Source organism: Pseudophryne corroboree, assembly GCF_028390025.1.
Source record: "Pseudophryne corroboree isolate aPseCor3 chromosome 6 unlocalized genomic scaffold, aPseCor3.hap2 SUPER_6_unloc_3, whole genome shotgun sequence".
NCBI classification, from domain to species: Eukaryota; Metazoa; Chordata; class Amphibia; order Anura; family Myobatrachidae; genus Pseudophryne; species Pseudophryne corroboree.
This window is the reverse complement of record NW_026967604.1, coordinates 314,708-331,961: the sequence shown is the minus strand read 5'-3', so window position 1 is coordinate 331,961 and position 17,254 is coordinate 314,708. Positions and strand designations below refer to the sequence as shown.

Here is a 17,254-nt window from a genome sequence, read left to right as displayed (position 1 = left end):
CACCTTACAGAGCCAGAAGCAAGAAGACGTTCCTGGAAATCGGCGGCAGAAGACTCCGGTCTTCATTAAGGTAGCGCACAGCACTGCAGCTGTGCGCCATTGCTCCCCATGCACACCACACACTCCGGTCACTGATGGGTGCAGGGCGCTGGGGTGGGGGCGCCCTGGGCTGCAATAATAGTACCTTGCTGGCAAAATAAACACATAATATAGTCATTAAGACTATATATGTGTAAAATCCCCTGCCAGATATTCATATAAAAAAGCGGGAGAAGTCCGCCGGAAAAGGGGCGGGGCTATCTCCCTCAGCACACTGGCGCCATTTTCCCTCACAGCTCCGCTGGAAGGACACTCCCCAGGCTCTCCCCTGCAGTTTCCAGACTACATAGGGTAAAAAAGAGAGGGGGGGCACTAAATTTAGGCGCAATCTGTGTAATATCAGCAGCTATAGGGGAAAAATCACTGTGGATAGTGTGAATCCCTATATATATAGCGCTCTGGTGTGTGCTGGCATACTCTCTCTCTGTCTCCCCAAAGGACTTTGTGGGGTCCTGTCCTCAGTCTGAGCATTCCCTGTGTGTGTGCGGTGTGTCGGTACGGCTGTGTCGACATGTTTGATGAGGAGGCTTATGTGGAGGGGGAGCAGATGCCGATAAATGTGATGTCACCCCCTGCGAGGTCGACACCTGAGTGGATGGACATGTGGAAGGAATTACGCGACAGTGTCAACTCCTTACATAAAAGGTTTGACGACATAGCAGATGTGGGACAGCCGGCTTCTCAGCCCGTGCCTGCCCAGGCGTCTCAAAAGCCATCAGGGGCCCTAAAACGCCCACTACCTCAGATGGCAGACACAGATGTCGACACGGATACTGACTCCAGTGTCGACGATGATGAGACTAGTGTACATTCCAATAGAGCCACATGTTACATGATTACGGCAATGAAAAATGTGTTGCACATTTCAGATATTACCCCAGGTACCACAAAAAAGGGTATTATGTTTGGGGAGAAAAAACTACCAGTGGTTTTTTCCCCATCTGAGGAATTAAATGAAGTGTATGAAGACGCGTGGGCTTCCCCTGATAAGAAACTGGTAATTCCTAAAAGGTTACTAATGGCGTACCCTTTCCCGCCAGAGGATAGGTCACGTTGGGAGACATCCCCTAGAGTGGATAAAGCGCTCACACGTCTGTCAAAAAAGGTGGCACTACCGTCTCCGGATACGGCCGCCCTAAAGGAGCCTGCAGATAGAAAGCAGGAGGCTACCCTGAAGTCTGTATATACACACTCAGGTATTATACTGAGACCAGCTATTGCTTCAGCATGGATGTGCAGTGCAACAATCCCCACTACCTAGCCGCGGCGCAGGTGAAACAAAAGCTGCTGCTGCCACCGGCATAGATGTGTATGAAAGCGGTGCAGCGGAAAGCGTTCATAGCTCTCCCTGCGCCACATACTCTCTGACCCCCGGAGCCTGCTCTGCGTGTGATGTCACAGAAGTGCCGCCCCGCCACAGCCGCGCCCAGATCCCCAGAGGCCCTGACTCCGCAACACAGCACCTGGCCTGCCGGCCTGGAAGCCCCGAGATGGCTAATGTAACGGATAGAGTGGGTGATATCGCGGAGGGTAATGTCTGGACGCTGAATCAGTGTAAAAGGTGACAGTGCAGTGCAGTGGGTGTGTAGTGTCACTGACACTGCACAGCACTCTCACCTTTTACACTGATTCAGCGAGTCAGTCAGTTCTGCCAGCCAGTCACTATTGTTAGCGCCGGTGTCCCAACGCGCCGCATTACAGGGAAGTAGACGCACTAAATAAACTACAGCTCCCAGCAGCCCTTAGCGCCGAAGCATTCCGGCAATAATGCCTGCTGGGAGCTGTAGTTTCAGTGCATCTTCTTTCCTGTAATGCGGCGCGTTGGGACACCGGCGCTAACAATAGTGAGTGGCTGCTGTGCAAGTCTCCGGGAGAGCCACTGCCAAAGGGGGGACAGCAGCTCAGCTGCTGACAGGAGGAGAAGCATTACCCGCTCCTCCCCCACTCGCAGTACCTCCGGGACCCATCCACGGCACCTGCACACACCCCCTTCCATCACCTGTGATGGCTCCAAACCCGCCCCTCCCCCACCTGCAGCACCCCCAGACCCCCTCCCCATCCGCATCGCACCCGCCACTCCCCCATACTAGGTCAGGGTTGGCCAACCAGTCAGAGGCGAAGAGCCAGAAAATATCTGTAGTTAAGGGCAAGAGCCAGTATCATGCACGCACCTTAGGCGTGCACGCAAAAATGGGGGCGTGACCTTGTTTTCACAAAGCCACGCCCCATTTTTGTGCACACACCTTTCGGTATGACGTTTGTAGGAGTATAACCTTGTGTCATAACTCCGTTTTTAGTCATGTTGTACAGTGCCACATACATATAATGCCCCAGTACAGTGCCACATACATATAAAAATGCCAATTAATGGGTGCTTCCACACTGCCAGATACACATATGCCCCACAGTGCCAGATACATATATGCCCCACAGTGCCAGATACATATATGCCCCACAGTGCCAGATACATATATGCCCCACAGTGCCAGATACATATATGCCCCACAGTGCCAGATATACATATTCCCCACAGTGCCAGATACACATGTCCCTACAGTGCCAGATACATATATGACCCACAGTACCAGATACACATATGCCCCACAGTGTAAGATACACATATGCCCCACTGTGCCAGATACATCTATGCTCTGAGCATTAATATATGCTGTGGACGCAAGGCGCATCTTATTACCATATACGATAAAAGTGCGCTGTACGTCGCAAACACTACATCCCATAAGAGAAAACAAGCACTCACACACATTATCTGAGTTCCAACGCTCAGTGATGTATATATTTGATATTAAAAGGATATACATACAATATAACACATGTACAGTATATATATGGTTACAGATTTACAATTACACAGGAAGCAGTTACAAAAGAAACCATGCAGTTACAGCCAGCATACATTACCATTTCCCTCAACGCACACTCCGCTCCATCTCTCTCTCAGCAAGCAAAAACAACTGAAACAGCAACCAGCAAACAGAACTTCTTGTGTGTTTGCAATCACCTATACACTGTGTATATTGGGGGAGTACAGGACTGGGACTGAGACTTCTGTTATTGGTCCAGGGGAGGGAACTTTCTCATTCATGATGTGTTATTGGTCAGTTCATATGCAAGCAACGTCCAGCCTTGAAGAAGACATCATAGGGGTTGGCCACTGGTTTCCTGTCCATCTGCTTTCCTTTGTTCTCAGTTGAATTGTGGCTTCATATTCATACATTCAATCATAACTACTCATTGCAATGTGCTACAATCTAACCACAGGTATCAAACAAACACACTCATTCCTCTGATTATTTTAACACCAAGCATGACATGTTTATCTTGTTCCGTTCCATTAATACCTATACATGATGTTATACTCTGTTATATAATTTAAAACATTATAATGTCTGGTGCTTGACATGTTTAATTTATGTGTTGTATGAAATATGTGTTGAATATATCTTTGTGGCTTGTCTGTGTGAGTGCGTATGCTACCATATATCGCTGTGCACACTGCACGTATTCGCACGCACAGAGACTCATCTGTTTGGAGTTTGTATGTTTTCTGTATGTAATATTTTTGACTTCGACAGCTCACAGTGCCAGATACACATGTCCCCACAGTGCCAGATACACATGTCCCCACAGTGCCAGATACACATGTCCCCACAGTGCCAGCTATGCCCCCAGTGCCAGATATACATGTCCCCACAGTGCCAGCTATACATGTCCCCCCAGTGTCAGATATGCCCCCAGTGCCAGCTATACATGTCCCCCCAGTGTCAGATATGCCCCCAGTGCCAGCTATACATGTCCCCCCAGTGTCAGATATGCCACCACTGCCAGATATACATGCCCCCCTTCCTCCGTTCTGCTCACTGCGCTGCTGCTGTCTGTGAGGGGAGGAGAACGCAGCGCACGGCTCTCCTGACCCTCACTTTCCGGCGGCGGTGTCTCTCTTCAATTATACGCCGGTCCATGAGCCAAGCAAAGCTTGCGGTCCGGCAGCCAATCAGGAGCCTTAGCTGCCGGTCCGCGAGCTCTGATTGGCTCACTGACCGGCGCTGAATTGAAGAGTGACACCGCCGCCGGAGACAAGTGTATGTGCCGGGCAGCGGTGGCCAGGAGCCGGCCGAGCTGCATGCGGGGGATGAAAGAGCCGCGGGTTGGCCACCGCTGTACTAGGTGATCATCTGGCCCTGCGTCCGCTGTTGACGCCTTTGCAAGGTGCTATGACCCCTTAACCATTGCACGCCCTTTGTCCATGCAATGTTTACCCACCCACACAATTATGATTGGTGGTAATACTCCATATAATACAAATATTGCACGCCACAAGGGTTAAGGGGGCGTAGCCCGTAATGACGGTGTGCAGAGCGCTGATAGGGCGCGATGATCGCCTAGTTACTGATAATGCTATGTCTCTCCGCTGGGTGATAACACCGAGAGTGATGGTGAGCGACGGTCTGCTCTGATCACATGTATAATAGGAATAGAATGATAGACGGTTCAGTGTTATTACTGAGAGGAAGTGATATCTCCAGCCTGGATGTCACATGTCTCACCTCTCCACCTGGGGGTGTCTCTTACCACTCGTCTTCCTTCCTGAGGAAGAGGGTGTCTCTTCCTCTTTCACATCTCATCTCCAGGTTGTCTCTTAGTGTGATTAGGGTGTCCCTCTCTCGCTCTCTCTGTATTAGTCTCTCACTGTCCGTCTCACTCTGTCAGTCTCTCTCTCACTGTCCGTCTCTCTCTCACTGTCAGTCTCTCTCTTACTATCAGTCTCTCTCTCACTGTCAGTCTCTCTCTTACTATCAGTCTCTCTCTCACTGTCAGTCTCTCTCTTACTATCAGTCTCTCTCTCACTGTCAGTCTCTCTCTTACTATCAGTCTCTCTCTCACTGTCAGTCTCTCTCTTACTATCAGTCTCTCTCTCACTGTCAGTCTCTCTCTTACTATCAGTCTCTCTCTCACTGTCAGTCTCTCTCTTACTATCAGTCTCTCTCTCACTGTCAGTCTCTCTCTTACTATCAGTCTCTCTCTTACTATCAGTCTCTCTCTCACTGTCAGTCTCTCTCTTACTATCAGTCTCTCTCTCACTGTCAGTCTCTCTCTTACTATCAGTCTCTCTCTCACTGTCAGTCTCTCTGTGTCACTCCCTCAGTGTCAGTCTCACTCACTCTCTGTCAGTCTCATCTCTCGCTCTCTGTCAGTCTCACTCATTCTCGGTCTATCTCTCACTCTTGCTGTCTGTCAGTCACTCTCTGTCAGTGCAGTCTGAGCAATGACGGTCACCCTGGACTTTGAAGAATGTCTGACGGACTCTCCGCGCACAAGGTGAGATGATGTCGGCAATGGTCGGTCTCTGAGATGATGTCGGCAGTCCCTGAGATGATGTCGGCAATGGTCGGTCCCTCCGCAATTCCAGAGACGGCCCATTTCCAGTTTGTTGGATAACCTCCACCTGCTTATAATATTGTGTTGTATCATCATGTACAGTATAGCTGACACTTCTGCGCTGTGTATCTGTGTGTAAGTGTGTAGTGCCGCGCACTGTGTATCTGTGTGTAAGTGTGTAGTGCCGCGCACTGTGTATCTGTGTGTTAGTGTGTAGCGCCGCGCGCTGTGTATCTGTGTGTAAGTGTGTAGTGCCGCGCACTGTGTAAGTGTGTAGCGCCGCGCGCTGTGTATCTGTGTGTAAGTGTGTAGTGCCGCGCACTGTGTATCTGTGTGTAAGTGTGTAGTGCCGCGCACTGTGTAAGTGTGTAGCGCCGCGCGCTGTGTATCTGTGTGTAAGTGTGTAGTGCCGCGCACTGTGTATCTGTGTGTAAGTGTGTAGTGCCGCGCACTGTGTATCTGTGTGTAAGTGTGTAGTGCCGCGCACTGTGTATCTGTGTGTAAGTGTGTAGTGCCGCGCGCTGTGTATCTGTGTGTAAGTGTGTAGCGCCGCGCACTGTGTATCTGTGTGTAAGTGTGTAGCGCCGCGCGCTGTGTATCTGTGTGTAAGTGTGTAGTGCCGCGCACTGTGTATCTGTGTGTAAGTGTGTAGTGCCGCGCACTGTGTATCTGTGTGTTAGTGTGTAGTGCCGCGCGCTGTGTATCTGTGTGTAAGTGTGTAGTGCCGCGCACTGTGTATCTGTGTGTAAGTGTGTAGTGCCGCGCGCTGTGTATCTGTGTGTAAGTGTATAGTGCCGCGCGCTGTGTATCTGTGTGTAAGTGTGTAGCGCCGCGCGCTGTGTATCTGTGTGTAAGTGCGTAGCGCCGCGCACTGTGTATCTGTGTGTAAGTGCGTAGTGCCGCGCACTGTGTATCTGTGTGTAAGTGTGTAGTGCCGCGCACTGTGTATCTGTGTGTAAGTGTGTAGTGCCGCGCGCTGTGTATCTGTGTGTAAGTGTGTAGTGCCGCGCACTGTGTATCTGTGTGTAAGTGTGTAGTGCCGCGCACTGTGTATCTGTGTGTAAGTGTGTAGTGCCGCGCGCTGTGTATCTGTGTGTAAGTGTGTAGTGCCGCGCGCTGTGTATCTGTGTAAGTGTGTAGTGCCGCGCGCTGTGTATCTGTGTGTAAGTGTGTAGTGCCGCGCACTGTGTATCTGTGTGTAAGTGTGTAGTGCCGCGCGCTGTGTATCTGTGTGTAAGTGTGTAGTGCCGCGCGCTGTGTATCTGTGTGTAAGTGTGTAGTGCCGCGCGCTGTGTATCTGTGTGTAAGTGTGTAGTGCCGCGCGCTGTGTATCTGTGTGTAAGTGTGTAGTGCCGCGCGCTGTGTATCTGTGTGTAAGTGTGTAGTGCCGCGCGCTGTGTATCTGTGTGTAAGTGTGTAGTGCCGCGCACTGTGTATCTGTGTGTAAGTGTGTAGTTCCGCGCGCTGTGTATCTGTGTGTAAGTGTGTAGTGCCGCGCGCTGTGTATCTGTGTGTAAGTGTGTAGTGCCGCGCACTGTGTATCTGTGTGTAAGTGTGTAGTGCCGCGCGCTGTGTATCTGTGTGTAAGTGTGTAGTGCCGCGCGCTGTGTATCTGTGTGTAAGTGTGTAGTGCCGCGCACTGTGTATCTGTGTGTAAGTGTGTAGTGCCGCGCACTGTGTATCTGTGTGTAAGTGTGTAGTGCCGCGCGCTGTGTATCTGTGTGTAAGTGTGTAGTGCCGCGCGCTGTGTATCTGTGTGTAAGTGTGTAGTGCCGCGCGCTGTGTATCTGTGTGTAAGTGTGTAGTGCCGCGCGCTGTGTATCTGTGTGTAAGTGTGTAGTGCCGCGCACTGTGTATCTGTGTGTAAGTGTGTAGTGCCGCGCACTGTGTATCTGTGTGTAAGTGTGTAGTGCCGCGCACTGTGTATCTGTGTGTAAGTGTGTAGTGCCGCGCGCTGTGTATCTGTGTGTAAGTGTGTAGTGCCGCGCGCTGTGTATCTGTGTGTGTGTAGTGCCGCGCGCTGTGTATCTGTGTGTAAGTGTGTAGTGCCGCGCGCTGTGTATTTGTGTGTAAGTGTGTAGTGCCGCGCACTGTGTATCTGTGTGTGTGTAGTGCCGCGCACTGTGTATCTGTGTGTAAGTGTGTAGTGCCGCGCGCTGTGTATCTGTGTGTAAGTGTGTAGTGCCGCGCACTGTGTATCTGTGTGTAAGTGTGTAGTGCCGCGCGCTGTGTATCTGTGTGTAAGTGTGTAGTGCCGCGCACTGTGTATCTGTGTGTAAGTGTATAGTGCCGCGCACTGTGTATCTGTGTGTAAGTGTGTAGTGCCGCGCGCTGTGTATCTGTGTGTAAGTGTGTAGTGCCGCGCACTGTGTATCTGTGTGTAGCGCCGCGCGCTGTGTATCTGTGTGTAAGTGTGTAGTGCCGCGCGCTGTGTATCTGTGTGTAAGTGTGTAGTGCCGCGCACTGTGTATCTGTGTGTAAGTGTGTAGTGCCGCGCACTGTGTATCTGTGTGTAGCGCCGCGCGCTGTGTATCTGTGTGTAAGTGTGTAGTGCCGCGCACTGTGTATCTGTGTGTAGCGCCGCGCGCTGTGTATCTGTGTGTAAGTGTGTAGCGCCGCGCGCTGTGTATCTGTGTGTAAGTGTGTAGTGCCGCGCGCTGTGTATCTGTGTGTAAGTGTATAGTGCCGCGCGCTGTGTATCTGTGTGTAAGTGTGTAGTGCCGCGCGCTGTGTATCTGTGTGTAAGTGTGTAGTGCCGCGCGCTGTGTATCTGTGTGTAAGTGTGTAGCGCCGCGCGCTGTGTATCTGTGTGTAAGTGTGTAGTGCCGCGCGCTGTGTATCTGTGTGTAAGTGTATAGTGCCGCGCACTGTGTATCTGTGTGTAAGTGTGTAGTGCCGCGCACTGTGTATCTGTGTGTAAGTGTGTAGTGCCGCGCACTGTGTATCTGTGTGTTAGTGTGTAGTGCCGCGCGCTGTGTATCTGTGTGTAAGTGTGTAGTGCCGCGCACTGTGTATAAGTGTGTAGTGCCGCGCACTGTGTATCTGTGTGTAAGTGTGTAGTGCCGCGCACTGTGTATCTGTGTGTTAGTGTGTAGTGCCGCGCGCTGTGTATCTGTGGGTAAGTGTGTAGTGCCGCGCACTGTGTATCTGTGTGTAAGTGTGTAGTGCCGCGCACTGTGTATCTGTGTGTAAGTGTGTAGTGCCGCGCACTGTGTATCTGTGTGTAAGTGTGTAGTGCCGCGCACTGTGTATCTGTGTGTAAGTGTGTAGCGCCGCGCGCTGTGTATCTGTGTGTAAGTGTGTAGTGCCGCGCGCTGTGTATCTGTGTGTAAGTGTGTAGTGCCGCGCACTGTGTATCTGTGTGTAAGTGTGTAGTGCCGCGCACTGTGTATCTGTGTGTAGCGCCGCGCGCTGTGTATCTGTGTGTAAGTGTGTAGTGCCGCGCACTGTGTATCTGTGTGTAGCGCCGCGCGCTGTGTATCTGTGTGTAAGTGTGTAGCGCCGCGCGCTGTGTATCTGTGTGTAAGTGTGTAGTGCCGCGCGCTGTGTATCTGTGTGTAAGTGTATAGTGCCGCGCGCTGTGTATCTGTGTGTAAGTGTGTAGTGCCGCGCACTGTGTATCTGTGTGTAAGTGTGTAGTGCCGCGCGCTGTGTATCTGTGTGTAAGTGTATAGTGCCGCGCGCTGTGTATCTGTGTGTAAGTGTGTAGTGCCGCGCGCTGTGTATCTGTGTGTAAGTGTGTAGTGCCGCGCGCTGTGTATCTGTGTGTAAGTGTGTAGTGCCGCGCGCTGTGTATCTGTGTGTAAGTGTGTAGTGCCGCGCGCTGTGTATCTGTGTGTAAGTGTATAGTGCCGCGCACTGTGTATCTGTGTGTAAGTGTGTAGCGCCGCGCGCTGTGTATCTGTGTGTAAGTGTGTAGTGCCGCGCGCTGTGTATCTGTGTGTAAGTGTATAGTGCCGCGCACTGTGTATCTGTGTGTAAGTGTGTAGTGCCGCGCACTGTGTATCTGTGTGTAGCGCCGCGCGCTGTGTATCTGTGTGTAAGTGTGTAGCGCCGCGCGCTGTGTATCTGTGTGTAAGTGTGTAGTGCCGCGCGCTGTGTATCTGTGTGTAAGTGTGTAGTGCCGCGCACTGTGTATCTGTGTGTAAGTGTGTAGTGCCGCGCACTGTGTATCTGTGTGTAAGTGTGTAGTGCCGCGCACTGTGTATCTGTGTGTAAGTGTGTAGTGCCGCGCGCTGTGTATCTGTGTGTAAGTGTGTAGTGCCGCGCACTGTGTATCTGTGTGTAAGTGTGTAGTGCCGCGCACTGTGTATCTGTGTGTAAGTGTGTAGTGCCGCGCGCTGTGTATCTGTGTGTAAGTGTGTAGTGCCGCGCACTGTGTATCTGTGTGTAAGTGTGTAGTGCCGCGCGCTGTGTATCTGTGTGTAAGTGTGTAGTGCCGCGCGCTGTGTATCTGTGTGTAAGTGTGTAGTGCCGCGCGCTGTGTATCTGTGTGTAAGTGTGTAGTGCCGCGCACTGTGTATCTGTGTGTAAGTGTGTAGTGCCGCGCACTGTGTATCTGTGTGTAAGTGTGTAGTGCCGCGCACTGTGTATCTGTGTGTAAGTGTGTAGTGCCGCACGCTGTGTATCTGTGTGTAAGTGTGTAGTGCCGCGCGCTGTGTATCTGTGTGTAAGTGTGTAGTGCCGCGCACTGTGTATCTGTGTGTAAGTGTGTAGTGCCGCGCGCTGTGTATCTGTGTGTAAGTGTGTAGTGCCGCGCACTGTGTATCTGTGTGTAAGTGTGTAGTGCCGCGCACTGTGTATCTGTGTGTAAGTGTGTAGTGCCGCGTGCTGTGTATCTGTGTGTAAGTGTGTAGAGCCGTGATACACTAGTGTGCCCTGAGCAGTCTCCAGGTGTGCCGCCATAGTAGCAGAGCAATGCCCGTCAGTCGCTACTGAGGCCCTGGAAGGATCAGTACTGGTGGGTTTAGTGGTTGCAGAGCCAGTTCTTATTTTGGGCCCGGGCAGTGTTGGGCTCTTCTGGCTTTCTCAGATGTGGCTCAGGTGTTACCTATGGAGAAGCTGCAACATGACATCCTAGGACACGCAACTGCACCGTGCAGCACCATTATATGTGATTGTGCCTTGGCAATATTTATATCTTGTTCAGTGTGCCGCGAGCTGTAAAAGGTTGAAAATCTCTGGTATAGTGTGTGTGTGTACATTGTGTGTGTATATATGTGTGCGTGCATCTGTGCATACAGTAAGTGTACAGTGTGTGTATATATGTGTGCGTGTATCTGTGTATGCAGTAAGTGTACAGTGTATGTTTATATGTGTGTATCTGTGCATACAGTAAGTGTACAGTGTGTGTGTATATATGTGTTCGTGCATCTGTGCATACAGTAAGTGTACAGTGTGTGTATATATGTGTTCGTGCATCTGTGCATAAAGTGTACAGTGTGTGTATATATGTGTGCGTGTATCTGTGCATACAGTATGTGTGTGTGTGTATATATGTGTGCGTGTATCTGTGCATACAGTATGTGTGTGTGTGTATATATGTGTGCGTGCATCTGTGCATACAGTAAGTGTACAGTGTGTGTATATATGTGTGCGTGTATCTGTGTATGCAGTAAGTGTACAGTGTATGTATTGTATATATGTGTGTATCTGTGCATACAGTAAGTGTACAGTGTGTGTGTATATATGTGTTCGTGCATCTGTGCATACAGTAAGTGTACAGTGTGTGTGTATATATGTGTGCGTGTATCTGTGCATACAGTATGTGTGTGTGTGTATATATGTGTGCGTGTATCTGTGCATACAGTATGTGTGTGTGTATATATGTGTGCATGTATCTGTGCATACAGTAAGTGTACAGTGTGTGTGTATATATGTGTGCGTGCATCTGTGCATACAGTAAGTGTACTGTGTGTGTGTGTATATATGTGTGCGTGTATCTGTGCATACAGTGTGTACAGTGTGTGTGTATATATGTGTGCGTGTATCTGTGCATACAGTATGTGTGTGTGTGTATATGTGTGCGTGTATCTGTGCATACAGTAAGTGTACAGTGTGTGTGTATATGTGTGCGTGTATCTGTGCATACAGTAAGTGTACAGTATGTGTGTGTATATATGTGTGCGTGTATCTGTGCATACAGTGTGTACAGTGTGTGTGTATATATGTGTGCGTGTATCTGTGCATACAGTGTGTACAGTGTGTGTGTATATATGTGTGCGTGTATCTGCATACAGTAAGTGTACAGTGTGTGTGTATATATGTGTGCGTGTATCTGTGTATACAGTAAGTGTACAGTATGTGTGTATATATGTGTGCGTGTATCTGCATACAGTAAGTGTACAGTGTGTGTGTATAGGTGTGCGTGTATCTGTGCATACAGTAAGTGTACAGTATGTGTGTGTGTATATATGTGTGCGTGTATCTGTGGATACAGTAAGTGTACCGTGTGTGTGTATATATGTGTGCGTGCATCTGTGCATACAGTAAGTGTACAGTGTGTGTGTATATATGTGTGCATGTATCCGTGCATACAGTAAGTGTACAATGTGTGTGTATATATGTGTGCGTGTATCTGTGCATACAGTAAGTGTACAGTGTGTGTGTATATATGTGTGCGTGTATCTGTGCATACAGTAAGTGTACAGTGTGTATATGTGTGCGTGCATCTGTGCATACAGTAAGTGTACAGTATGTGTGTGTATATATGTGTGCGTGCATCTGTGCATACAGTAAGTGTACAGTGTGTGTGTATATATGTGTGCGTTCATCTGTGCATACAGTAAGTGTACAGTATGTGTGTATATATGTGTGCGTGCATCTGTGCATACAGTAAGTGTACAGTATGTGTGTATATATGTGTGCGTGCATCTGTGCATACAGTAAGTGTACAGTATGTGTGTGTATATATGTGCGTGCATCTGTGCATACAGTAAGTGTACAGTATGTGTGTGTATATGTGTGCGTGCATCTGTGCATACAGTAAGTGTACAGTATGTGTGTGTATATGTGTGCGTGCATCTGTGCATACAGTAAGTGTACAGTATGTGTGTGTATATATGTGTGCGTGCATCTGTGCATACAGTAAGTGTACAGTATGTGTGTATATATGTGTGCGTGCATCTGTGCATACAGTAAGTGTACAGTATGTGTGTATATATGTGTGCGTGCATCTGTGCATACAGTAAGTGTACAGTATGTGTGTGTATATATGTGTGCGTGCATCTGGGCATACAGCAAGTGTACAGTATGTGTGTATATATGTGTGCGTGCATCTGGGCATACAGCAAGTGTACAGTGTGTGTGTGTATGAGTGCGCGTGCATCTGGGCATACAGCAAGTGTACAGTGTGTGTGTGTATATATGTGTGCGTGCATCTGTGCATACAGCAAGTGTACAGTGTGTGTGTATAGATGTGTGCGCGTGCATCTGTGCATACAGCAAGTGTACAGTGTGTGTGTATATATGTGTGCACGTGCATCTGTGCATACAGCAAGTGTACAGTGTGTGTGTATATATGTGTGCGCGTGCATCTGGGCATACAGCAAGTGTACAGTGTGTGTATATATGTGTGCGCTTGCATCTGGGCATACAGCAAGTGTACAGTGTGTGTGTATATATGTGTGCGCGTGCATCTGGGCATACTGCAAGTGTACAGTGTGTGTGTATATATGTGTGCGCGTGCATCTGTGCATACAGCAAGTGTACAGTGTGTGTATATATGTGTGCGTGCATCTGTGCATACAGCAAGTGTACAGTGTGTGTGTGTGTATATGTGTGCGCGTACGTCTGTGCATACAGCAAGTGTACAGTGTGTGTGTATATATGTGTGCGCATGCATCTGTGCATACAGCAAGTGTACAGTGTGTGTGTGTATTTGTGTGCGCGTGCATCTGTGCATACAGCAAGTGTACAGTGTGTGTGTGTATATGTGTGTGCGTGCATCTGTGCATACAGCAAGTGTACAGTGTGTGTATATATGTGTGCGTGCATCTGTGCATACAGTAAGTGTACAGTGTGTGTATATATGTGTGCGTGTATCTGTGCATACAGTAAGTGTACAGTGTGTGTATATATGTGTGCGTGTATCTGTGCATACAGTAAGTGTACTGTGGGTGGGTGTGTACAGTGTGGGTGTGTGTACAGTGTGTATATATGTGTGCGTGCATCTGTGCATACAGTAAGTGTACAGTGTGTGTATATATGTGTGCGTGTATCTGTGCATACAGTAAGTGTATATATGTGTGCGTGCATCTGTGCATACAGTAAGTGTACAGTGTGTGTATATATGTGTGCGTGTATCTGTGCATACAGTAAGTGTACAGTGTGTGTATATATGTGTGCGTGTATCTGTGCATACAGTAAGTGTACAGTGTGTGTATATATGTGTGCGTGTATCTGTGCATACAGTAAGTGTACTGTGGGTGTGTGTACAGGGTGTGTGTGTGTGTGTGTGTACAGTGTATATATGTGTGCGTGCATCTGTGCATACAGTAAGTGTACAGTGTGTGTATATATGTGTGCGTGTATCTGTGCATACAGTAAGTGTACTGTGGGTGTGTGTACAGTGTGTGTGTGTACAGTGTGGGTGTGTGTACAGCGGGTGTGTGTACAGCCTGATTTGTACCCTTACCTGATGGATTACACACCTGTGCAGAATGGGTCTAATTCAGCATGAATCATAGATGTGCGAAAAGACGCATGTGGGGGGACACCCAGCACAGGGCAAGTCCCCCCCGCACGCTGGGCCCTGCTCCCCTCCCTTCCACACGCTGGGCCCTGCTTCCCCCCCCCCCTTCCCGCACACAAGTGAAACCGTCCGCGGCAGCGTTGCTCTCGCATGTTTAAGGTCCATATACACGGAGCGATATACAGTAGCTGAGGGTATAGTCAGAATCGCTCAGAAAGTTAGTGCATATCGCTCTGTGTGTACGCTGCCAGCGACAGTGATGTGCGTCCCCGCCAGCTCGCTATCGCTGCTAAAAATAGACTGTGCAGGCATTGCAATCTTGGCTAGGTCGCTGCAAAAAGAACATCCCCTTGCTTAAATGAGTTAGCCAAAATCTCCCACAGCCAAAATGGCCCACAGCCAAAATCTCCCACAGCTAAAATCTCCCACAGCTAAAATCTCCCACAGCTAAAATCTCCCACAGCCAAAATATCCCACAGCCAAAATCTCCCACAGCCAAAATGGCCCACAGCCAAAATCTCCCACAGCTAAAATCTCCACAGCCAAAATGGCCCACAGCCAAAATCTCCCACAGCCAAAATCTCCCACAGCCAAAATCTCCACAGCCAAAATGGCCCACAGCCAAAATCTCCCACAGCTAAAATCTCCCACAGCTAAAATCTCCCACAGCCAAAATATCCCACAGCCAAAATCTCCCACAGCCAAAATGGCCCACAGCCAAAATCTCCCACATCTAAAATCTCCCACAGCCAAAATGGCCCACAGCCAAAATCTCCCACAGCTAAAACCTCCCACAGCCAAAATCTCCCACAGCCAAAATCTCCCACAGCCAAAATGGCCCACAGCCAAAATCTCCCACAGCTAAAATCTCCCACAGCCAAAATCTCCACAGCCAAAATGGCCCACAGCCAAAATCTCCCACAGCCAAAATGGCCCACAGCCAAAATCTCCCACATCTAAAATCTCCCACAGCCAAAATGGCCCACAGCCAAAATCTCCCACAGCCAAAATGGCCCACAGCCAAAATCTCCCACAGCCAAAATCTCCACAGCCAAAATGGCCCACAGCCAAAATCTCCCACATCTAAAATCTCCCACAGCCAAAATCTCCCACAGCCAAAATGGCCCACATCTAAAATCTCCCACAGCCAAAATCTCCCACAGCCAAAATGGCCCACATCTAAAATCTCCAACAGCCAAAATCTCCCACAGCCAAAATCTCCCACAGCCAAAATGGCACACAGCCAAAATCTCCCACAGCCAAAATGGCCCACAGCCAAAATCTCCCACAGCCAAAATCTCCCACAGCCAAAATGGCCAACAGACACAATCTCCCACAGACAAAATGGCCCACAGCCAAAATCTCCCACAAAATCTCCCACAGCCAAAATCTCCCACAGCCAAAATCTCCCACAGCTAAAATCTCCCACAGCCAAAATCTCCCACAGCCAAAATCTCCCACAGCTAAAATCTCCCACAGCCAAAATCTCCCACAGCCAAAATCTCCCACAGCCAAAATCTCCCACAGCTAAAATCTCCCACAGCCAAAATCTCCCACAGCCAAAATCCCCCACAGCCAAAATGGCCCACAGCCAAAATCTCCCACAGCCAAAATCTCCCACAGCCAAAATCTCCCACAGGCAAAATGGCCCTAGACAAAATCTCCCACAGCCAAAATCTCCCACAGCCAAAATCTCCCACATCTAAAATCTCCCACAGCCAAAATGGCCCACAGCCAAAATCTCCCACAGCCAAAATGGAACACAGCCAAAATCTCCCACAGCCAAAATGGCCCACAGCCAAAATGGCCCACAGCCAAAATCTCCCACAGCTAAAACCTCCCACAGCCCAAATCTCCCACAGCCAAAATCTCCCACAGCCAAAATGGCCCACAGCCAAAATCTCCCACAGCTAAAATCTCCCACAGCCAAAATCTCCACAGCCAAAATGGCCCACAGCCAAAATCTCCCACAGCCAAAATGGCCCACAGCCAAAATCTCCCACATCTAAAATCTCCCACAGCCAAAATGGCCCACAGCCAAAATCTCCCACAGCCAAAATGGCCCACAGCCAAAATCTCCCACAGCCAAAATCTCCACAGCCAAAATGGCCCACAGCCAAAATGGCCCACAGCCAAAATGGCCCACAGCCAAAATCTCCCACATCTAAAATCTCCCACAGCCAAAATCTCCCACAGCCAAAATGGCCCACATCTAAAATCTCCCACAGCCAAAATCTCCCACAGCCAAAATCTCCCACAGCCAAAATGGCCCACATCTAAAATCTCCAACAGCCAAAATCTCCCACAGCCAAAATCTCCCACAGCCAAAATGTCCCACAGCCAAAATCTCCCACAGCCAAAATGGCCCACAGCCAAAATCTCCCACAGCCAAAATCTCCCACAGCCAAAATGGCCAACAGACACAATCTCCCACAGACAAAATGGCCCACAGCCAAAATCTCCCACAGCCAAAATGGCCCACAGCCAAAATCTCCCACAGCCAAAATCTCCCACAGCTAAAATCTCCCACAGCCAAAATCTCCCACAGCCAAAATCTCCCACAGCTAAAATCTCCCACAGCCAAAATCTCCCACAGCCAAAATCTCCCACAGCTAAAATCTCCCACAGCCAAAATCTCCCACAGCCAAAATCTCCCACAGCTAAAATCTCCCACAGCCAAAATCTCCCACAGCCAAAATCTCCCACAGCCAAAATCTCCCACAGCCAAAATCCCCCACAGCCAAAATGGCCCACAGCCAAAATCTCCCACAGCCAAAATCTCCCACAGCCAAAATCTCCCACAGCCAAAATCTCCCACAGCCAAAATGGCCCTAGACAAAATCTCCCACAGCCAAAATCTCCCACAGCCAAAATCTCCCACATCTAAAATCTCCCACAGCCAAAATGGCCCACAGCCAAAATCTCCCACAGCCAAAATGGCCCACAGCCAAAATCTCCCACAGCCAAAATCTCCACAGCCAAAATGGCCCACAGCCAAAATGGCCCACAGCCAAAATGGCCCACAGCCAAAATGGCCCACAGCCAAAATCTCCCACATCTAAA

At 49.4% G+C, this 17,254-nt stretch overlaps 1 protein-coding gene across 1 annotated transcript in view; it reads left to right on the top strand.

Annotated features, from left to right (window-relative positions):
• Positions 1-5,171: 5,171 nt before the first annotated feature.
• The window catches only part of ACAP1 (ArfGAP with coiled-coil, ankyrin repeat and PH domains 1), a 289,787-nt gene continuing 277,704 nt past the window's right edge, over positions 5,172-17,254 (top strand). Inside the window, exon 1 of the mRNA XM_063950432.1 lies at positions 5,172-5,439. Within this exon, the coding sequence (XP_063806502.1) occupies positions 5,387-5,439 (53 nt within the window). The 5' untranslated portion in view covers positions 5,172-5,386. The remainder of the gene's footprint in view (positions 5,440-17,254) is intronic.